At 37.6% G+C, this 24,497-nt stretch overlaps 1 protein-coding gene across 1 annotated transcript in view; it reads right to left on the bottom strand.

The window, feature by feature from the left end:
• Window positions 1–24,497, bottom strand: part of MYO3B (myosin IIIB) — a 197,646-nt gene that overhangs the window by 108,834 nt on the left and 64,315 nt on the right. The window contains exons 10-12 of the mRNA XM_075710689.1: window positions 14,047–14,202; window positions 1,699–1,795; window positions 700–816 (exon numbers count right to left, since the gene is read on the bottom strand). Coding sequence (XP_075566804.1) covers window positions 700–816; window positions 1,699–1,795; window positions 14,047–14,202 — 370 coding nt within the window. The remainder of the gene's footprint in view (window positions 1–699; window positions 817–1,698; window positions 1,796–14,046; window positions 14,203–24,497) is intronic.

Below are 24,497 nucleotides of genomic sequence, written 5' to 3'. Positions count from 1 at the left end.
CAACTTCCAGAATACAAATTACAAAATACCTAAAATGCATTCTGGTGTTTCCCGCACAAGACAGTGAACAAGGAACAGAATTTCAAACACAAGCATTCAACCAAGGAAATACCTAACCTATACAAAAGAAACTTCAAAGACAACAGTGAATCTGAAATCTGGACCCTCTACCTGCAACCCTGATTTAGGCACCCATGGAGACTAAGATTTATGGCTCCACCTCTCTTCATATTTGTACAGAATTAAGCTGCCTCTGTCTTTACAGCATTTGATTCACTTGTTTCTTTTAAGCAGCAGCTGATGGCACAGGACATGTAATAACCCAACAGTCGGAGCAATTCTTCAGGAAACAACAGCCTCAGCATGAGAAGGTTCATATAACCATCTTCTTTTTCCCAGAAGAAATCCCTAAATGCCAGACAAGAGGCACAGCTGTGGCTGGGGTAATCTTCATCCCTCCTGTGGTGGAATTTGTGTCACCAAGCAGAAGGGAATGGAATCAAATGAGACCAAATTAAAAGAAGAAAAAAAGAAAAAAAAAAAAAAAAGATTTGTAGCCACACTTTTCTGTGTGTGGAAGAAGAAAAGGCTGGGGTTTAGTCTGTGCTCCTAGCTTCCAACATCACTTCAGTATTTTAGACAGTGGTATTAATATAAAATGTAAAGTGAGTACAGTCCACAGCTTCGAATCTCTCTTACCTGGGGAGAATAAATGCTGAGATTCTGGAAGGGGTTTAAGGCTATCAAAATGTCTCCAACATAAGTATAAATTTGTAAGTCAGCATAGCGTTTCTGCAGCTGATGGATAATTGTATCCTGAGAAAATTACAAAAATTTTTATAGTTAAACAGTATTTTCCCAGCTAGGAAGATTTTTGTAAATATAGTGAGAACACTGATTAAGAAATACTTATTGTAAGTGTTACTAATTATTTTTCAAATGCCAACACCACAAAACCAAACAAATATTTTCAAAATTCTTGCTAATGCCATAAAACGAAGTTAAATGGTAACTCCTATTTCCAGATTAGTACATATTTTGTTATACCAGCCTGAGAAGCAAACCTTCTGAAGAGAAAATGGACATGCACATTATTGCTGCACTTCATAGTACATTTCCATTTAACTTTTTATTTGACCATGAAGCAAGGATAATAATTTTTCAAGGATTAAATTGGAAGTGGTAGTAAGAGACTGTTTTAAACATGACACTAGCACAATTTAGTATTATGTCTTTTTCTTGCTGGCATGCAATTTAAAGATCATCAAAACAAAAATTTACAGATGCTCTGCATATAGGTGATGTAGTGAAATATGCAACTGATATTGTTTTATCCAGAAGCTCTAGATACCATATTACTCTATATAAATTCATGAATTTTAGGAAAAAATAGCTTAAATCTAGAACTTCATGACTAAACTTCACATTTTAGGAAACTCACAAAAAAATTTAAACTAGCATCACTCATAATTAAATTCTTCCACATAATAGGATTCACTGCTACTGCTTTTATGTCACTATATAGAATATTAATGAACCGATGATAGCAGATCAGTCACATGACAATTCCTTTGCCATGGTGAGACAAAAGCTTGCAAGAAGGAACTCTTCCCGTTCTGTTAAAAGCAGCCTAAAAAGCAGAAGCAGATAAAATGTGAGGCACAATTGTAAGAAACTGCTACTCAGACAGAACAGTACCTCATCTAGAACTTCTAGATTTACCAGATCGTCATCTAGAGAGTACTTGTCAGCTCCATCCACATGGTAAGGTCTTCTAGTATGTATTCGTTCATGCCTGGAAGTTTGTTAGTAGAGCACCAGTGTTACAAAACTATTGAAGAAGCAAACATTAAGAGGCAATGGGAAGTCAATGGGTGAGTGTTTTTGTCATGTGGAAAACACAGACACACTCTCTGAAATACATATTTTTGCTCAAAACATCCTTTTATAAAAGTAATAGGTCAGCTTGCTGTCCAGTGTAATACCTGTTTTCTCTTTCACAATATATAACCCTATCTATTTATCAATGCTCAGAGATGAAGATTTATCTGTAGGCTTACTACTCCCCACTCACATAGTAAAGTAGAAAAAATTTCTCCCTCTTTTCTCTTCCCTTCTTGTTCTAAGTTAATAAACTACCACTCTGTTTAATTAAATCTTCCCCCCACACACCCATGTATTGTCATGTTACAAAGTTATAAGAAGCAAAAGTAATATAAAATCTTTCTGTTACCTTGGTGTATGCCAAAGTGCCTCCTCAGATGACCCTAGATCTGGCCCAAAACAACATTTTTGAACCACAGCTGCCATCAGACTCTAAATTGTATGGATGTTCAGTCAGCTTGTCCTCAGAGATTTAAGCCACACAATAAGCAGCAGAGACAAACTGTCACATAACCCCTGTATAATCAGATTATACTGAAGGAATCTTTGAAAATGCTGTCTATATGTTTTTAAACAACACATCTTGTTGAAACAGGGACAAATCAAGAGACTGTAATACGTCTTCCACAGAGGGGGTGAAATACGAATGCTGTAAGCACAACTAGGCTTTTCTTTACAACAAACATAATCAAAGCATACTAGGAGGACACCCACCGAGATACAGTCTGCATCCTGCTGAGTAACATTTAGCATTGATCCTCAATGACAATCCTTGACAGATTGTTTCTGCATTGGTTGCCATGTAGAAAGTAGGAATCACATGATCACACATCCCGAAACAATGCCAAATATTATATCAAGCACTAACAGAATGGTACTGTGACTTGGCAGGAAACACTGTTCATCTATAATGTTGAAGGTTAATATGAAGATGTAGCAGGTCTTTTCTTCTTTAATCATATCTTCATATACTCATGGAATCCTTTTTATGTATGCTTCTACATTTGAAGCTAGTCAGCTTTCATTCAGTAAAGAGAATGTTTTCATACCCAAGAGCTATTATATCATCAGAAGAATTATTGCATGGAAAGCCTCTAAACAGAGAGGAAGGAGGAAAAGAGTGTTAGCTATGAGTACAGCTTCACTGATAATTCGGAATCACATTTAAAGATCCTAATTTTTTTATGTCTATTTTTATTCATTTTCCTTATTTACTTTTGGCTATTCAATGAGTTCTGGAAAACTGTTCTGTAATGGTTTATTTGAATTGTAACTAAATAAAACTGTGCAAACTGTTTTGTCAGCTAGGAAATAAAATAGCAGAAACATAGCAGGTTTTGCAGACAGTCCCACTTATATTTTACACACCACATTCACAGAGTTTGCTTGATGTTGTACATATGAAGAAATGAAAGAAGGAGAACACAAACAGAAGCTATGAAAGAAAAATTCCAGGTATTGTTTCCAGTGGGCAGCATAGAGATCGCGTGACTTTGTTCAAAGTTCCATTCAATTAAATTTTCCATTTTCAGATCTTTGATTAGGTGGTGGGTTGTGGGTTCTTTTTGGCTTTATTTTTTTTTAAGCAGTCACTATATTCAAGAACATTAGACTTTGCTGACAAGCCAGATTATCAAAGGAGTAGGAATGCATGTAAATGGCCTAAGTACTACTGTTTTTTCTAACTGTTTCTGTTTCAAACCAGAATTCAACCTCTTACTTCACTGCAGAGAAAAATGCTGTTGTAAATAATATAAATCATTTAGAGATGGGAGCACCCCTCAGTCTACAAATTAAGCAAATATTTTAACAGTTGCTTTACTTCATGGAGATGTAACTAACAAAGTGATGGCTAGACATTATAGCTAACATAACTCATCTGTGAAGCTTTTTCTTCCTGGAGCAAACCATCATAGCCACAATATTAAATTGCAACAAGCTGCAAGTATGGGTGTATCTACCAGAGGTGCAGGGAGGAGGGAGAAGAGGGCACATTCAAACCTAAGCATCTCTAATTGTAGAATGGCTTTGTTAACTTATCTGTTATCTGATTGTGTATTAAACTCCCTCTGTGTGTTCTCCTTAAGTGATAAACGAATCAATTTTTTTTATTGGAAAGGGTTTTTTTAACACTATGTAAGTAAGTAACTAAGGAAACTGGTCTTAGTTAAATATAGGTAAAACATATATACCTTTGTGCATATATTTTCTTGTGCTTAACTCATTTTCCTAAGTACATGATTAGGAAGAGGATATTAGGAGCATAACATCACATTAGCTTCAAATCTCCTGCTGGCCTCATCAGTTTTCTACTGACCCTACATCCTGCAGATACACTGACAGAATGGGAAGGAAGAATAGACGGTAACTTTTAATTATTTCCACAACATTACATCAGAAATACAATCTGCTTTTAAAATATTTTTAAAAAAAACCTTAAAAAGCAGAAGGAAACACTCTTAATTGGGGAAATAATTGTCAGCCATTATTTCAATTACATTTCCTTTCTGATGACATATAAAATGTACACATTCTAAGCAAAAGCAAAATCGAAGGTATTAGGTTACTTGCCTTAAGGTTCCAGCAATGTTCTGAATCATACCCTGGAGGATGTAGTCTCTTCATTGACAAAATAAGTGACATAAAGGGCCAGTCACTCAAGGTACCTAACCTTATCAAACCTGAAGAGCAGCATTAGATTTATTCCACAACTCTAGTGACGAGCACTGTCTGTTGAAAAAAGTTCTATCCTCCCAAGCACCTTCCCTTTGCCTTTTTATCAGGCAGGAATAGCTGGAAAGGACAGTGTTTTTGGAGGAGGATTTTGGAGGAGGAACAAAAGGTAAGAACCGTTTCTCCCTTTGGAGAGCAATTTCATTAAGAGGGTGGGAAGCACTCATTTGTTCTACTTGTGGGGAAGAGATAGTTTGAAAGAAAATAACCTCTTTTTGTACTAGATACCAGCCATAGTAATAGAAGTGCACTGTAAATAGCTATATGCTCATATGACCCTGCAATCAAGCTGATGATGGGGAAGGAGAAGCTAGATGGACCACACAGACTTCTAGATCAAAAAGTCATCTTGCTGGCAGGTCCAACCTGAAGAAGAAAGCAGCACAGACCAAGAAATTTTATGTTCATTGGGAAGCTTCCGCTCTGGTCTCTCTCCCCTCCACCCCAAACGTTCTTTTATTAATGCCTTTACTTTGGCCTCTTGGTGCAGCTATGCATTTACGTTTCCTGGGTTTTTCCTGGGACTCACATAGGAAAAACTGTTTCTGTACTTGTTCTACTTTACGTTGTTGCCAATTTTAAAATGAATTGCACCAAACCTGAGATTTGCAAGAAAAATAACACAATAAGAAAGAAAAAAAAAAAAAGAGTGGAGTGTGCTACTGCCACACAGAGAAACACAGCCTATTGCCTGTGCATTGTAAAGAATGAATTTTGCTCCTGTACATCAAGTTTCAGCCTGGAGTAATTTGTTGAAGCAAGGCCATAATAGAAACACTGACACAGCCTTAATTACAATATAAATGCTGCAGCTATAAAAAAAATCTGTGCACCCTCCAGTAAAAACACATACACAATAATCAGACCAAGGATCACTTTTGGGGGCCACAGTAGCTTTGTGATTTTAAAAACAAAAAAAAAAGAAAAAATAAGTTTTAAACTCATTTGCCTAATATTCATATAGATGAAGGCTAGAAGAATTGCATTAGATTACATTGTGTATAGCATCAGAGGACTGTTTCTGGTTCTGTTTCAGTTATTATCTCTGAGTCCAAAGGAAATTACTGGCTGCATGCAATCAAGTTCCTTCCAGTTAATTGTTTTCAAAAGTAAATGTGAGCTGGCAGAGAAGCTAGATATCTGGTTGTAAGAATTACTTCTTTGGATGGACTGCTGCTGTAACCCAGTGGGCTAATAAGAAGGGGGAAGCTGCCAAGGCTCTCTAGTCTCATCCTAATATCTGACAAGGTAGCCTGAACATACCTGCCCTTCTCAAACTATTAGGTGCTTAGTTTTCTTTTTTTTTTTTTTTTTCCCTTTTTTCTTTTTTTTTTTTTTCCAGGCTTCTTCAAGTTTGATTCTTCCTAATGTACAGATTTGCGTTTTATCCTTCAACATGCAAGGTTTCATAACTGTCTGTTCCCCATTACAGAAATAAACTTCTAAATGGTGACCAGCAGTAGCACACTGACCCAGCATGACCCAAAACAATAAACTCTGAACTTTTTACTGTCTACAGTAAACTTGTTTAAAATCTCATCCATGCAAATGCTGAAGTTTTTTCATTCCTTTAAAAACTGAAACTGGAGGTTGGTAGAAGACCTCTTCTGGTTGATTCCTATGAAAAAGCCTATTTACAGACAGAAACATGAGCTACCTAGTCTGTAGGAAAACATCCAAGGGAAGAATGAACCACGTCTGGAGTTGGCCTCTTCAAAGCTGCTGATAACTGGGAAACCTCCACTTTGAACCATATAACCAAATACATTTGATACTTGATCAACATTAACTCTCAAACACCAAATCAATTACAGAATTTTCAGTTACTAATCACTTGAGGAAATATATAAGACCATGGTTTTGCTCAACTTCAGCTACTGTGATGTCTGATATACAGGGCTAACAAAATAAACTTAGATGGCAACTGGCGATTATTAAATATTTTTGCTACCTTAAAATTATTATAGATGTTAACTACTGCACTTCATATAGCTGCCCCACATTAACTCCCCCTAAAGAACAGCCAAATGCCACACAGGGATCCACAGTATCTAAAATTTTGAAAGACAGCTTATAAGAATATTACCACAGGCAAAATTTCTAGAATACATTCTGTGAAGACTCTTCTTCCGTTTCTAGTTCTAAGCTTTAAAACATGTATTTTCCTGCTTGATGTTCTGCTCCTCCACCACAGTCAAAAGGCAGTTAATAAATCTGCTACTACATTTAAATTTCTCCATCTCACATGCTGTTCTGACTTTGCTTTTTTAGATTTTTTTCCTGCATGCTATACTGGATAGTGTCCTGGTTTCAGCTGGGATAGAGTTAATTTTCTTCCTAGTAGCTGGCATAGTGCTGTGCTTTGGATTTAGTAGGAGAAGAATGTTGGTAACACACCGATGTTTTAGTTGTTGCTAAGTACTGCTTATGCTAGTCAAGGACTTTTCAGCCTCCCATGCTCTGCCAGGTGCACAAGAAACTGGGAGGGGGCACAGCCAGAATAGTTGATCCAAACTGACCAGAGGGCTACTCCATACCATATGATGTCATGCTCAGTATATAAACTGGGGGGGGTTGGCCGGGGAGCAGCGATCGCTGCTCGGGAACTGTCTGGGTATCGGTCGGCGGGTGGTGAGCAATTGTATTGTGCATCACTTGCTTTGTATATTATTATTGTTATTATCATTATTATATTGTTATCATTATCATTACTATTTTACTTTATTTCAATTATTAAACTGTTCTTATCTCAACCCAGGAGTGCTTCTCACTCTCACTCCTCTGATTCTCTCTCCCCATCCCACCGGGGCAGGGGGAGTGAGCGAGCGGCTGCATGGTGCTTAGTTGCTGGCTGGGGCTAAACCATGACAATAGAGCAACCTGTTACTTTAAGACTGTTCATAAATAATTTCTTAATTGTTGTATAATCAAAGGGGGTAAAAAAAAACCCAGAACATTTTCATTTCATTCACGTTTGCTGATGGTCAGTACTTGTCAAACCTTCAGTTAAACAGGAAAAATCCTCCAGTTTTCCATTACTTCTAGTCACAAGCCACTAAAACATTTTATATTTTAATTTTTTATGGAATAAAATGGAAAGTTTACTTTTTTGAGAAAGTCTTCCTAAAGGATGCAAGATTTTATCATTAAAGTTTATGCAAGGAAGGACTGGGACAATAGACAGAATACTGGGGCTCCAAATTTGAGTTTCCCTTTTAAGTGTCTCCATGACAAGCTCCATGGCATTTTTAAACATTATTTATGGAACTTGAGATACCGCCTAGCTTGAAAGAGTTCGGAAGTTTTGACATATGTTTTTCAACTTTTTCAACACTGAAGCAGCTGCCAGCTTTGCCAGGTTTAGATTAAGTCCTGACAAGGACAAAAAACCAGGGATAACATCTGACGTTTATAAACAAACTCCAGAGAACATGCTCACTTTTTGCAGTACATTTTGCCAATGTAGACAGCACAAAGAGTCATTTAACATTTAGGAATATTAGGAAACAGGCTAAATCCCTTCTGAGTTCTTCCTTCAGCCAGCTGACAATCAGCCTGGATGTTGGAATCTCTTGTACTATGAATCAAAAAAGCAACTGACCGTACGAATGAGTTCAAGAGATCAAAAGGCATATTTGGAAAGTGAGCAGCTCTCTCTTATAATCTCTCTTAATGGATTATCCAACACACTCAAACACTGTTTAACTAAAATATAATCTACACAAACAGAGCAAATGTTTACCGTTACGTGAGAATTAACAATATCCATAACCTGTAATGTATCTTTGCCTAGAGTCTTCCCAAACTCTAGGGCAGAAAGAATGAAAGAAATAATGGCTAGAGCTTCAGGCATTATGCATGCTTCTCTTCGTTAACAGGTTTACAGTGAGCAAAGGTATAGTACAGCTTTACAGAACAAGTAAAAGACAAAGTTCTTGCCTCAGACAAACTGCTATCTTTTTTTTTTAGGTATAATATATTAAGTAAAGCTATTAACAGCCATTTCATAAGTGAAGGAACAGAGAAATACTGGGGATACTGTGTAACCTCTGTTATATCACTTAATTCAGACAGAGAATGAGGAATAAAACATAAACCTCTACCATGTTTTTGTATTACAATTCAGAGGGTGCCTAAACATTCTTGGTATTTTACTGACAGGCTATTGCATGAATCTCTATCTTGAAGAACTTATCCCCGAAATACAGCAAGATTACTATCAACTTGACTTGTGTACCCTTCTTTACTTAGAGAATACAGAATTAGCCACAAAGTCTTTATCAACACTCAGTTATTATTACTGTACCAAAAACATTTTTATAATTCTGCTTATCATTCCTGACCAATGTTTGCATGTTCTGTTGTCCACACCTTACTGTAACTTAGATTCCTACTTTTTTCCAGTTCTGCAATTTAATGCTACATGAGGTTACAAGTCTTTAGGAATTACTTACATTTCTTTTTCTCACGATGTTATTATGCACGAGGACACTATATGAATAACCTGAAAGCATTTCACAGTCCTTGTGTGAGTACAGGATTGGTAAAGTAAAAAAAAAAAAAAGAAAAAAGAAAAAAACCTGAGTGAGAGCCTGTGACTGCATCCTCTCTGGTTTTAAGAAATGCTTCCTGCCTAGAGGCAGCTATATATTGATGGGAATAAGAGTGCTCTGGCTCCCAAGATGAACTACAAATCAGTATCCACATGTTCTACAAATCAGTATCCATGTGTTAAAAAGTAATGATGTATTTGACTTTAGAATAGATGGAAAAGAAAAATTCAGCATTGCTGGAGCAAATATATGTGAAGCAACGTTCCGATGTACTAACCTCTATTTTTTAAGGATTAAAGAACTTTTATAAAAATAGAACTAGTGGACTATTTAACGCCAAATAAATTTCTTAAAATTAAACTCCATGTAACTGCTTCTATGGCAAAGCTGTTAATGAAGAGTATATTGTTGTTAATTAGCATTTATGCCCTGGTATTGTTAGAAACCAGACAACACATACACATAGTTAACTGATAGCTTATAAAAGGGATACGGAGAAGAAATAAAGATAATACCCAGACCTCATCCTTATGCAGCCATGACATTGGACTTTCTCACAAAGTTTTTCCCCATGAGAGTATAAGAAACAGGCAATGCAGGAGTGGAGTGCTGATGCTGAAATTTCAGCTTCACTGAACACCATTGCAAGACTCAAGGATTTCAGTCTAAAAGATGCCAACAGATGAAAAAAGAATCTTCTTCCTCATTACAAGTGTAGAAAGAGGGGTATCCTGGCTGGGTTTTCTGAAACTGAAAACACCTGTTTGCATAAGGATAGGAGATATCTGCATCTCACTGATGAAAATAATTCAGGGAAAAATAAAGCTGGTGAAAAAGTTTCAAAGAACATTTTTTTTCAGTAAAAAAAGCAGGAGCAATTGTTAATGCCATTTTTTGTTTTAAAAGTAATCTTTTACTAGTATAAACCTTTTGTTATTAATTTCTAACCTAAATAAATAGAGTATAAAGCTCTCTAGTAACTTACCTCATGGCAAAATGACAACAGTATGTTTGTCAGCAACAAATGTGTGTGTTAGGCTCCTTTGAGCTCAGCAAGGACAATGAAGTGCCCCTTCAGTGTAGAAGTATGAAGAACTGTGCTGAAGTTAAGCCTAGCTATACTGCACACAAAGAAGTTTATAAATGAAGAATGGAAGAAACTGAATTAAGGAGAAGTTTCAGTCTGTGGCTCCAGAGGTTGACCCAGATGCTCCTGCCAAAAGGGGACAGCTTGCTCCATTCCACCCCTCTCCCCCTTATTCCTGGTCATGTGAAGTATTCCCTCCTTTACTTCAGCTGTATCAGTTGAGGCACCCCTCTGCAATCACTAACAGTAGAAAGTTATCTGTGTGTTTCTGCTGGCTTAGTTTTTTCTTCTTACTTTAGAAGTTTTTGCTCAGGAGGTTTTGACTATCACTGGAGCTGCAATTAAAAACAGCATCATGAGCTTGTTCCTGGGAGCTGGGGGAAAATGAGAGAAAGAAGCCAGTTCTCTCCTTTTCAGTAGCAGTGAACTGCTAGATCAGCTTGTCCACATCTCTTCATCATACCCTCTAAATCAGTAGTACTGACTTTCTAGTCTGCAGGCTTGCTCTCAGACACAATGACCTTAAGTGATGTCCCAAAATAGGCAAAACTGGCATGGCTCAATTGGAAAGAGAATCCTATTAAAAAAACCACAGGTGCTGAGTCAGTCAAGAATCAAAAGATGCAAATGCAAAGCACTGATGCTGGAAGACTTTCAAATGAGACAAAACCCAGATACCTCCTAATCAGTTGTCATCACCAGTGACTCCCTGGGTTCCCTCACCATAGGAGAGCTGTTAACACCAGCATCTTGATGATTTTCCAGTTTCTGAAAATTTTGACCCTGTGCTCTGAGAACATTTTCTTTTACTTATCTTTCAAATGATTGATCTGTAGCATTGCTGTACTCCTAAAAAAGGGCATCTACTTTTCTTTATCTCTGAACACCAGGGAATTAATGCACATTTCATTGTACCTGTCATGGGCACATCAGTAAACAGAAAAAGCATGCACATATATCCAATGGCATAAAAGAAAGATTTTACTCAACATGGGTTTTAATTGGCCTATTTACTTTGAAGCGGTGACTATACATTTGGATGACTTCTACAGATCACCACAAATGAATGCCAGTAAATTTTTTTACAGTACCATCTGGTCATGTGCTCTTCTACATGTCAGATTCTGTACTGAAAATTATTTTATAAATGCATTACAGAGTTTTTAAAGGCTTTTGATTGGGACCAATTTTCCTAGGGGGTACTATCACCCTATTACAGAGCCAAGCTCTTTACTATTATGAGGCTATGTCTATCCTCTGGGGAAAATTATAATTAGACACTCCTGGTGGTTGGTGCTCTTGTAATAATCTTATGTTTGTAGTCCAGTATTAACAGTCTGGCCCACATACTTGATATTTTGCAGGGATATGCTTTTGCTATCTCATTAAAGCTTGTACCAATTTGATCAAGTTTCAGATCTTTGGAAAATCAGCACTTCATTATTCTGAACAATATGCTGTACATTTCAATGGTAAATGATCCCTAAGTGATCGTTTTTGTCCTCACTGAGCATGCTCTCAGTCCTGATCAAAGTGGGCTGGTGCTTCAAAGAACAAATAAGGATACCATAGTATAATGCTACAACAATCAGAAAGACATTCTTTAACAGTAGGTAGGCCCACTGGCTTCAAAGTGAAGCCAATAGCACGGCCCACTGGCTTCAAAGTGAAGGTAAAGACGACTATTTCTCCAGCAGCCTAATCATGCCTCTCCTCTTACCGTTCACTGGCAGAGGAAGAAGCCACCTAATTCAGAGGCATGGCTAAAACCACACCAAGAGTCCAGGAAAGAACAAGATGGGTACAAAGAGTCTGCTGAGAGTAGAGCTTTAAGAGTAGAAGAGAAACTACAACAGATGGAAAGGTGAATTCAGTGATGAGAAAGAACAAGAGGGCTGCAAGCTACGTTATCAGGTGAGGAGGAACACCAAGAACAGAGAAATGACTGGAAAAATAGAAGAATCTGGACTAGGACTTGCTGAAGAAGGTGGAGATTAGAAACAGAAGCTATTGGAGTAGTAGAGGAAGAAGACACAACAAGCTGACTCTAACAGGAGAACAAAGCCTTAAGGACAAAGCAAATGAACAATGAACGGAGACTGATGGGAAAGATGGGTCAGATAACTACCTGGGACAGGGAACCTGTGACTAGTTGGCCAAGTAAATTTGGGGGCATCAGGGACAATAATAGAACTTAGACTGGTAGGGAGGGTAAGATTAGGACTAAACCCATTGCAACAGAGTCCCCTTCACCACTGGAATCTGCAGGTGCTACTGCACACAAGTTGCAAATAAAATATTGGCAAACAAAATATTTAAGATGGGTTAGGTGGCGACAGGACAGACAGGGAGTTGAGCTCCCTTAGGTGAGCACTGATTCACACTGGGGGTGCTGGGAAGCAAAATCCTCCCTACATTACAGTCATGCATAAGCATAAGGTGCAGAAGCTTGTCTGTCACAGCACTCCCAGTTAATGTATGGAAAGGCTTGAGGAAAGAAATGCTGTCTTGGTCTTGATTCCTTCTCACTCCACGTTATGGAAATAGATCCCAGAAGAATGTATTGGAATACCATATGGAATCCATTTCAGAGCTCCTCTTAGCATAAGGATCATTTCACTCTGTCTATACCTTCCATTTGGTCAACAGCTGGGAAAACTCTGATACCTTTTGGGCCAGCCAACCCACAGCTGTAAGCAATCTGATCTGTGAGGTGTTACATGGGGGAGGTCTGATTAGGTGGCTAGGTAAAGCAGAAAGTTCTACTGTAACACTGGCATAGCTCCCTCATCCACAGTAAGCAGTTCCTGGTATATTTTTCCAGAAAAACCCACAGAAGTCAACTTCACCTTGAAACTGTACTTACAGCTATTTCTTTATTGTAACTTGTACATTTTTGTTTGGGCTTTTAGCATTTAAGCTACAGGGTCTTATGGCATATAAGTATATACATGTTTATGACTTATGAATCATGACATTTAATTTTCTTCATCAACATTAGTAGGTGTTTGTTTATAATAATGGGCCAGAACTTATCTCACTCTAGACAAATTTCACATTACAGAATGATTGCTGAGCTTAGGAAGGTGTTTTCATTTGCATTTAATTCTCTTTTGAAACAGTGAAATTCTGCCACCCTCTGGACAATGACTAAACTAAGACATATTTACAATTGGCCTCAAAAGTAAAAAATTCCACTGCTGCTGATAAACATCCATTGCTTTTTAAGCACATTTTAAAATTAATTACTAGGCTGAATGCAAAATAGCAGTCACTGTTAAACTACAGACAAAACAATTTCTTTAAGTACTGAACAGCCTTCTTACTAACAGTATCTACTCAAACAGCAAACTTTAAAGTGTTTTGTTCTTAACCTTTTCTAGTAGTCACTTCATTGTTCACAGTCATATTTTTAAAGATCTGCTACCAAAATGTGATATAATTTTTCATCATGCCAATATGTATTTCCACAAACCAGAACATTCTGGAATTATTAGCATCTCTGTGACTGAGCCAAAAATGAATACATATAGAACAGAGTTCAGTGGGGGAAAGAAGGCTAAGGAGAAGGTTGCATTATGGCTGATCAAATTAGCTCTAAAAAGTATCAATGGGAAAACATGTCTCTTGCATTCACATGGCATGCAGCACTTATTGCTAATAATACTGCTAGTCAATGAATTAATATGATCATTTGAAACAGTAAATGTCTGTGCATTCAAAGCTTCAAATTGTGCTTCCAGGATTAGTGTAGGGAAGGAAGGCTGCAACATATATGTTGTACAGTACCTTGTTTTGGCTATGGAGCCTTGCTGCTGTTGTTCTTGGATGAGCTCAGCCAGCTGTTTTTGGAGAGACATATCTTTACCATGTACTTGTTTAATAAATGGATGCTCCAAAAGATGGGTGACTGAAGGACGCTTTTCAAAATCCTTGATAAGACACCTGTGACAGAGAAATACGGGTCTCAGGCAATGATATTATTTCATTACAGCATTATTTGAGTTGGCTTACTGTGTGGCTGTTACTGTACAGTAGTTTGTTTTGCCACAAATTTGAGTTCCTCAGGATGCACCAAGACCCTTCCTCTACATTGGAATAAATCTGGCATAAAATACTTAACTAAGTGAATTAACCCTACAAGTATACTAGCATAGAAGCTATGAATTTGAGCTTATTTAATCTCTCGTTTTAACGAGCTTACTATGAAAAAATGGCATCATATCTTGTAAGTGCTGTACAATTAATATACATTAAACATAATCTAAGACAAATAGACAGTATTTCACTCACTTTAATTTTCTACCTATTCTCCGAAAAGAGTCTGATGAGGAACTGTAGGATATAGCCTATTAAAAACCACAAGCGAAATCTGCGACATAACACTAGTCAGAATAATTTCATATAGAGCTTTGTTTTGTTTTGAAAATGAATGTTTCAGGTAGACCTTCTATATTGCAATGATAAGTGTAAAATTATAAGAATCATAGAAAATTCTGCAAACCTACATAATTCAGACTGGAAGAGAAATGAATGAGTCAGAACTAAATGCTAGTCGGGGTACCAAAGTTCTGTCTGTGATAGGAACAGGTGCTCTAGTGATGAATAGAGAGATACATCCTATTAAATTAGCATAAAATAAAGTATCATGCTAATTTATATAATCGAGATTTAAAATTGAGGAAGCCGTCGTTAAAGTTGAATTCTTTTCTCTACAATAAAGCTGAAATAATACAGTCCAAACAGAACAACGATCTAACAGGATTAGACTGCTTTAAAGTACCCTCTAATTCTTTATATTATTCTTTTTATCTTGCTCAATAATAATATTGACATTATTTGAGAATGTGAAAAAGAAATGCTGCAACTCAGTATATATCTCCCTTCTAGCACCTATCATTTCAGTGAATTATAGCCCAAGATGAGTTTATTTGATGAGATGCATTCGTATTACATACTTCACAATTACATCTCATATTAGCTGATACTGATACACCTAAAGTACTTCCTTAGCAGGGCCAAATATCACAAATAAAGATTACCTTTTTAGCCAAAAGTTCAATGAAACTTTAATACCTTTTAGAATAATTTATATTCTAGCAGTATCAATAACAATTTGCAAGATTTAAACTACATCTAAAAAAAAAATCATACACATTAATTGATTTCAAATACTACCAAACACATTAGCAAATGAGTAAAGTTTAGCCTCACCTCAAATACTTTACTGAAGCCTAAAGTCTGGTCTTAAAATGATCCTGAAATATCTTTGAACATAACTTTAATACTTTAGGTTCCTGAAAACCATTTTCCCAACCTCTTCTTGGTACATCTAGTCCAGAAATGATAGTCTGTAAAACATACTACCAGTTTTAAAACTATTTGGTGAATTTTGCTATAGGCTAGAACTGTAACGTCCTGACAGAAAGACTAAAGTAACAGAACCTGCTTTACCTCTGTCCCTCTGAGTGCAAGGCTATAAATACCAGTCCTTCCCCCCCAATGAAGAGATCCATCATTAGCCTTCAACAGGTTCTGACAACACCCACCCCCCACTTTTCCTTTTGTGATCCATGGTTTTTGAAAGTCAATACACCCACGCAGACAATATGGTCCATGCCAATCCTGGTTAAATTTATATGGTTCCTGAGAAAAAGGAAAAAAGCATTTGGAAAGAAAGATAACATTAATCAGGAAGACAGAGTTAAAAAAAACCCCAAACAACAAAAAACTATGCAGTATACAAAATCACAGATTGATAGCAAGTATCTGAAGTGGAGATTTCAGTCTGAAAAGCTCATGCACTCATGTGATTTCTACTATTCTAACAATAATTACAAATTTATAGTATTTATGCTATATTGTTCTTGTTAAATTTGATTACATCAGGAATTTTTCAGTAATATAACTGAATCCAAGTGAAGCTATGCCATAGAATGGTTTGGGTTGGAAAGGACCTTTAAAGGTCACCTAGTCCAAACCCCCTGCAATGAGCAGGGACATCTTCCACTAGATCAGGTAGCTCAGAGCCCCATCCAACCCGACCTTGAATGTTTCCAGGGATGGGGCATCTACCACCTCTCTGGGCAACCTGTTCCAGTGTTTCCCCACCCTCATTGTAAAAATTTCTTCCTCGTATCTAGTCTAAATCTACCCTCTTTTAGCTTAAAACTATTACCCCTTGTCCTATTGCAACAGGCCCTAATGTCATGGCAGTTGCTTTTCAGATAATAACAACATTAGAGTTTAAAGGGATTCTCTTCAAGAAATTACACAGTTCCAGGCAGAATATCTTCTGTTTACCAAAAGCGTGAAGAACGTACAAACCTTTTACCTGGTGGTATGTAATTATTAATATGAATTCTAGTCTGAGCTCTGGAACAATGCACCTCCAAAGACACTCTATGGACAAGGTCCAGAAGTTGCAAGACACATTTTTTCATATCAATGGCCCCTAGGTGAAACATCCAAATGTCCAGGATACTGCATTCATTAAGGAAGCCCAACAAGAAGAGATGGAAGGAAAACATTTTAGGGAAAAAAGTTCTTAGCTTCTCTATTATGTGCCTGAAATGCTAGCTGTTTAGGTCTGGCAGGTGTTTTAATGAGCATAGGTAAGTTCTGTCGGGGAGGTGGTCTTCAAGACTACTTTAGGATTACCTTTGCTTCTGTTGCATACTCTTGCCAATCACCCGCTGGCTATTCACTTTGCATGCATGCTATTCTTCTGCTTTGCAACTATCAAAGTTCATATATTGTTTCATCTATATGCAGCCTTCACTCTCTGGTAGTAGGATATTTTTGCAATCTGTGGTCACTTAGGATTTCACTTGAAACACACACAAGTAGAACTTCATGAATTCATAAAATGACCAAGCTAATGACACAAGACACATCCACATGATTCTGTGATCAAAGTCTCTGTTCCAAACTCAGACAGAGCACACCTACTATTGTGCCAAGTTTGTGCCTGTATCGGAAGAACAGAGCCCTTGCAGATGGTCGGTGAGATGCCACAACAAAACAGAGAGCTAGTAACTAACAGCTGTGCAAGGGTGAGGGACAGCTGCTTAAATTCATATCTGTAACTTCTTGTGTGAGTACTTCTACTCCAGTTCAGGGAAGAGACTGGCAGCAGAATGTACACTTCCACTGAAGCTGGTTTAATCCATGAAGTTAAAAGGTAAGTGCCTAGCACATTAGCAACACAGCAGCAGAAAGACCAGGCAGGCCACAAGGAATTGAAGTGTGTACGGCATATACACTCTCCGTTTGCTCTGAAACAGCAGAAGTGTTGACACAGCCACTTCTAGAAATTACTCCTTACTATGTTTCAAGTGCCAGTAAGCAGCTTGTAGCTTAGTCGCAGTAGGTATTGTGGGCTCAGTGTGTACTCAAATATTCAGAGCCAATTCAGTGTATCACCAGGCTTGCTGCAATGGAGCGCAGGATGGAGACCTGCCATGTGACACTGAAAAGATAGTCCTTATGTTTCTCCTCTTGGTGCATATTTCTTTGTCCTAATTCCTCTCTACGTAGACAAGACCTGTTAATATTCTGAGGTATATTTACATGCTCTGCTTCTACACAGTGTCATTTCAACTGTGTTGCTTTCAGTGCCAGGCTGAATGCGTACTGCTGCTGTTCTTAGTCAGCATTACCTGTAAAATAACAATCCTTGGGCCACCACCTATGTGATAGTGAAAAATGACGCATCAGACTGCCAGCGTCACTGCAGGTGTCCAGTAAAGTATCATCTCCTACACTGGCAGCAGTATTGACACTATACTGCTTTTCAGAAAAAAAATAATTTAATATAGAATATCAGCTCTTACGATGCTAAAGCCTGCATGAAGGTGAGCATTATCACAGTGTTTTCTACCAACCTGAACCCTGAAATAAAACTATAATGTGTGAAAAAGTTAATCATATGGCTGCCTGAGTCCAAAGTTGCCAGTACATTCAGTCAGGAGATGTATTCCATGTAAAGTCCAGAAAAAAGAAATCAAGAAGTAATACACAAAAATCCAGCAACAGTAACGTTTGAAAGAGGAAGAGTAAAGTAACAAAACAGCTTTTATAATGTCACTTATCAGAAAATATGCAGCCAACAGAAATCAGTGTGTGCATTGTGCAAGTAAAAAACATTAAGAAGTCATATCACTGAAGGATTTGCTTCTGAGGAAAGGAGAAAACTAAAATATCTTCAGGTGCTCATCTGAGCATTTGTTTAAGACCAATTTGGACAGTTAGCTTAGGCACTGTCAAACATCAACCATGCTGCAATTACATATAAAACCAACAAATGTGCTGCACCTGCGAATTAAGCCAATTTGTTTGGCTTATGGAAATTATTATAAAAAAAAAAAAAAAAGTGGTGAGACAGCCTTGCATTGAGCAAATTGACCAGAAAATCTACTACAAGATGGGTTTCATGTAAGGTATGATGAAAATATGATCAGATTTGGTCTGCTATTTTTTGGATCTAAAATAATGGGAAGGCTAAGTGAGTAGAGATTAAAACCAAAACAAACATTGTACATGTTTGCCTTGATGAAAGTCAATCCATTACCTAATTTGAAATTCTAGTATCTTCCATCATGCTTTCTTAGCTGAAAATTAATTCTCAGAATTCATTAGTGTCACTACATTAAACACAGGTTGCAGCCATTTGCTGCAATCTCACAGCCAGGCTCCTAAGCACCATTTCCATTCTACCACAATTACAGGCAAAGATGAACCATTTATTAGTAGGGGATAAGAGCAGACTCCCATACACACAGGCCCATCTGAGACGGCCTCTAAAAATTCACTGGCTGCTTGCACTTGGATGATAACATTGTTGGAATTGCTAGGTCTCAACAATGTAAACTGCCATTTTGCCAGTAGCGAATCACATGACTGAAAAGGAGAGATATTTATCAGCGTTCATGAGCTAATATTTACTAATGAATAAATGGAAAGAAATAGATTTCGTAAGAACTGCAATGGTGGCCTAAGTCTCCTGTGTGTTCAGAAATAGAAAACAATTACTAACGTCATTCACTATTGCAGCCAAACCTAAAGTACAGCAGCAGAAGTTACTTCTTTCAGAAATTCTTTCATCAGATCTGTTATGATCTATTTGGCCACAAGTACTTTCCTTAAAAATAAAGAAACCAAGCAGCTCCAACCCTTATAGCTTAGCTACATTATGATTTATCTTCAGTATTTTGTTCTCCTTAATTATTACATTTTGTGAATGCTACATTTGCTGATGATTGCTCATCTGCTGGCAGTGGATTACTGGAACTTATTTTGTCTCACAAACCAAATATCCAACCAGACATCTAGTCACTGTTTATCATCTACATGCACAGAAGATGCATAGGTTATTCTTTGGAAGAAATTATGACTGTATATCAGACTCTGTATTAGAGCTGGGAATCCACACGACAGCCTCCAGGTGAGAGAGAGATAAAGTCTCCGAACAATTTATCTAACAATTTGTTGGATAAAGTCCTCATTGCCACTCCTGTGGTGTCTATCTCTCTGCCACTGCCTGGCCCATCAGGGTGCTATCCCCATCATCTGCTCCTCGCACAGCTCTACACCGCTCTCCCCTGCCCTCCAAATACTTCAGTGCTTCCACAAGTACCTGTTGCCTAGCAGTGAGGAATCTTTCCCGGACTCTGCTATTGGGATAAAAGAGCTTTCCAGGGCCTTGAACAGAGCTTCAGGTCATCCTGAGGTGCTGAGATCCTCTCCACCCAATTCCAGAAAAAACAGTTACCACATTGCCCCCAAAGGTAGAGACGGCTCAGCTGTGGATCTAGAATGAAGATTTCCCAGAGGCAGAGGAGAAAGAGTAAGCAGGGAGAAGGTGATCTCTAGGTTCTGAGATTTTTATTTTTTCTTCCCCATACCTTCCTAGCTACTTCTATCAGAAGGTTGTTTCACGGTGGAAGATTAATGAAATCAAGAGCATGACCCCAACTGGGTTGCCCTTCCTGCCTAGAGAAATGGAAGGACAGACAGAGAAGCAAGATCATCTAGGCCAGGTACATTAGGTCAGAAACTTTCCAGTCAAGTAAAGAAAAATAACTATCTCATTGTTTTTAACCGGTTAAAATGCTCTGTTCCTATCCATCACTCTGACTGTTCCTCCTACCTCTGTACCACACATAGCTGTGGCAGACACTGGTCAGTCACAGGCAGCAGAGAGGTGGAGAAGAAAAGACATTTCATGAATTACATTTGTAATAATGATGCAGGGATGTGCCTGCCTCCCTGAAGCCTCCCAGCTTCCCATTCCCAGGCCTGCCCATCCCCCACTGCTGCAGGTCACTCGCTTGCAAAAATGAACTAAAAAACTGTGACAGCTTTGCCAACAGCATTTCTGTTTTCAGTCCTAATTCAACAGGACATAAAGGATACAAATAACCTTATCTTGAGAACTATATATAGTTGCCCCTTTGGAAAAAGCAAATGCTGAGCATTAAGGGTATGTATATAGGTTAAATAGGTCTCCTGTCTTGAACCACCATCCCATGATAAATAACAAGGATTTTACTGTTCCTTCTGCTACAATCAGATATCCGGATGAAAGACTGAATTTATGACAAAGTATTCAATCATCACGTGCATAATATAAATTCTGATGGTCAGAACACATTTATATCTTTATTGATCTGCCTTTTGGTAGCAAATGCCGTAAATCACTAATCTTCCCCAACAATGAGAGAAATACTCTAACACTGAAATGTCACCAGCAGCTGTTTTCTTAATGAGTCTTCTTTCAGTTTAATTTTTAACATCAAGCACCATATAGTGTAATTTAGAGCACGCATCTGAAAACTAACAAAGGTTCACTCACACTGAAATTGTAAAATTAGGTGTAGTAAATAGCTTTACCCCTTCTAAAGCTTCAAAAATTACAACAGGTTTCCCAGCCTCCTTTGGGTTGAGCGGACACAACAATTTATTCTGGCTCATATACATGGTTTAGAAGACAAACAATGGAAACTCTATGGAGCGGCACCTCTTGCAGCTCTTAGAATGGGTCAGACTTTGCTCATGTTGAAAACCTTAGAATTTTACCAGAGACAACAGAAATTCAGTCAGAACAATTCTAGGGAGCATCTCAAAACCACCAAATACATTTATTTATTGTATGATGAAATTGGGGAGTTTCTAGCCTTTTACCAGGAATGGGTCTGGTATATTTCTTTGGCCTGTCCTTGAAGACCCAGGAACGAACACAAGAGCCTTCAGAACGTTTTATAACTGGAGTTTTTTATGAGAAACAGTATGTTTTGCATTTGTACCAAACATTCTCTCTTAGGTATCCATCCCCCTTTGACACTACAGCATGCAGGTGATTTGAGGCAGTTGGAGCATAGAGAGGGTAGGAGATAAGGAAAGCATAGTCTGATATGGACAGTTTATTTCTTTCACATCTTATGTCATAACTGGAAAGGCAGCTAAGAACAGAGATATTTTTCTCTCCTTTGGTGTTTAGTGCATTCTTTCCCATCTTCCAGTATATAAGTAAAGCCACTAAAAAGGCAATTGTAGATCCACTATGCCATAATCACAGAACAGCTGGGAAAAGTTTCTCACTTACACACCACTAAGCTGACTGCCTGATGCCCTCTGCTGTGAAACCCCAAATCCAGCCACACTATGACATCTTCATTTGAAGTAATTCACAAACACCTGGGCAGATGAGATCAGGTTAGCTCTACTAGTTGGGAGTCCACAGGCAGCAACACCATTCTTCCCATTACTGTGTGCCAGACCTGACCTGTACCCCATGGCCCACAAGAGGACAGCAGGCACATCTGTGCTTCCTGGAGCTTCCCTTAATCTAACAGTATGCTGGACTGCTTCATTCCCAGCTCTGCTGTTCATTATGGAGCCACTTGGAGCAAGCTGCCCTTTATCTCAGTTTCTTCAGTTGTGAAAGAGGGAATTGAACTCTTATCTCTATTCCACAAGTACAGATGACTTAAAAATCTACTGAGGAATAAGGCTTTACTATTCTACTGTCATTTCATCAGTCCAATGCAAAGGTACTATTATCAGGCAGAAATGCTGTATTATTATTTGGTTTACATTTTTTGCAACTCCAATTTTTAGTGCTTTCCTACTTCCATACTTCTGCCTTTCATACTATCAAAAATGGATTCCAAACAAATCTGGATTATCTAGAACACATCCTTTCTTTAAGAACTATTTAACTGGAAGGAAAAAGTCCACCCCTAAAACCAAACTACTACAAGACCAGCACAGATATATTTCACTTCTCTTTGCTCCTGCCATCTTCCTTCCTTCCCAACCTGCATCTTAGTGTTCATGTCTACCACTTCTGTCTTACTGTCTTCAGTCTTCTGCCATGCTCAGTGTTTACTTTTATGAAATATTATGGAAGTGAAAACCATGCAGTAACAGGTGGGAACATCCTGCCTTTACATTTCCTTTCAAGTAAAGCAGAGAGATGGCAAACATTAGCTATTACAAAAGGCTTTCCTTCCAATAAATGGTAATAACGTTAAAGCTCCAGAAGCATCTAAGCTTCGAATTATGCTTAAAAATCATCCCAGTGAAAGAGCAATACGCAGACACTACTTGAGAAACTGAAATACTGGCACTTAATGACAATGGGAACTTGAAGAAGGGAGTAAGGAAACTTTGTCTCATCAGACAATTACTTCTCATGCTCCCTCTGATACTATAGTCTTCTATGCAGCATACTAGTCGTAGAATTGCCAATGCTTCCCAAATAGACTTGTCACTCCACCATGAATCAATATCTTTCTCACTGCACTATACTTACTACTGTTCGTGTTTACAATTGAGAATAGCAAGCCAATAAACCCACAAACCATGGGAACCAAGGGAAGAATGGGTGCTTACCGCTAATGGTAAGGAACTCAACAGTATACTTTACTGAGTGAAAGACCTCGATATTATGACATTCGTAAAATCTAGCAGGATTCTTTCAGGGTCAGGACTTCAAATCTGCATGGGAGTTTCTCACCTCCACCTAAAATTGCAGTTTTTACTACAACTGCTCATTAGAAAGCTGAAGACAATTGTATCCATTACATATGCCCATTCATCTGTATAAAAACCTCTCATGAAATACTCAAAAGTGGTGGAGATCTTTTGTCAGGTACTACAATTTAGTATTTCAAGTTCACCTACAGACAGATCCTCAAAGTCCACATCAATGAATAAAATGCGAAAACTTACAGATTTGGTGGTAACCTTACACATCGTAATTTGTATCTTTCTGACATTTGCAAACCTCTTTGTCTTCTTAGACACTATGAAATTAATGAGTTATGTCAAACATATCATGTTCTCAATGACAGAAACAGTAAAATGTTCTTTATGTAATATGAACAGAATGTCACTAAACAACTGCTTAGATTGTGAAAATTTTGATCTGTATTCAGAGATATTAAATCTAAATGGAGCACTTAAAACCTATATAATCTAGATGATCTATTAATTGAATAACTCTGAATGTAGACTCATCAATATGAAATTCAGCTTGTGAGGCTGTGTTTAAATTGAGTACAAAAAATTAAGTTTCTCAAGACTAAAAATTATATTTGTATAGTACTTGCAATGTCATAGGATCATAGAATCATTTAGGTTCATTGCTAAAATAGAAGTTACATCCTGATGATAAATGTGACCATAAATCCTGTAACTTCACATTTTGACTTTAGTACTTCCTGAATTTCTTAATTCTTTAATTCCCTCCAGCTCAAGAATGACTAACTAATTCAAAGAACCATAATAGCTAATCATTGGTTAAATAAATTTAAAAGGAGAATGTCTGTCCCTGGAGATACCATTGCTCATTTTAATTAAAATTACCATTTTGTGATGTAATGTAAATAAAGGTTATTGTATCCTTCTGCTCCAAGAACATATTAACTCTTCTATCTACCCTTAGAGATCAGTCAAGGTTTAAACTGCCAAGAAAATTATTTGCAGCATGTGAGATAATTGTGAATAGTGAATGGGGTTTTTTTAATTAATTTTAACATATAAGCTGTATTATTTTATGAACAAATTCTGAAGCACTGTATGTCTAAAATGGTGGTGGACACAAACTGTTATCTTAAGAGAGCAATGTAATCTATGCTGTAGCGATCCAAAAAAAAAAAAAAAGCTACATAAACATTCATGGGCAATGAGTAGAGTGAACTCTTCAAAACTGATATTTTATTTCAACATAGAAA

The sequence above is a fragment of the Pelecanus crispus genome, chromosome 5, assembly GCF_030463565.1.
Source record: "Pelecanus crispus isolate bPelCri1 chromosome 5, bPelCri1.pri, whole genome shotgun sequence".
Taxonomy (NCBI): domain Eukaryota; kingdom Metazoa; phylum Chordata; class Aves; order Pelecaniformes; family Pelecanidae; genus Pelecanus; species Pelecanus crispus.
This window is presented reverse-complemented; position numbering and strand designations above follow the sequence as displayed.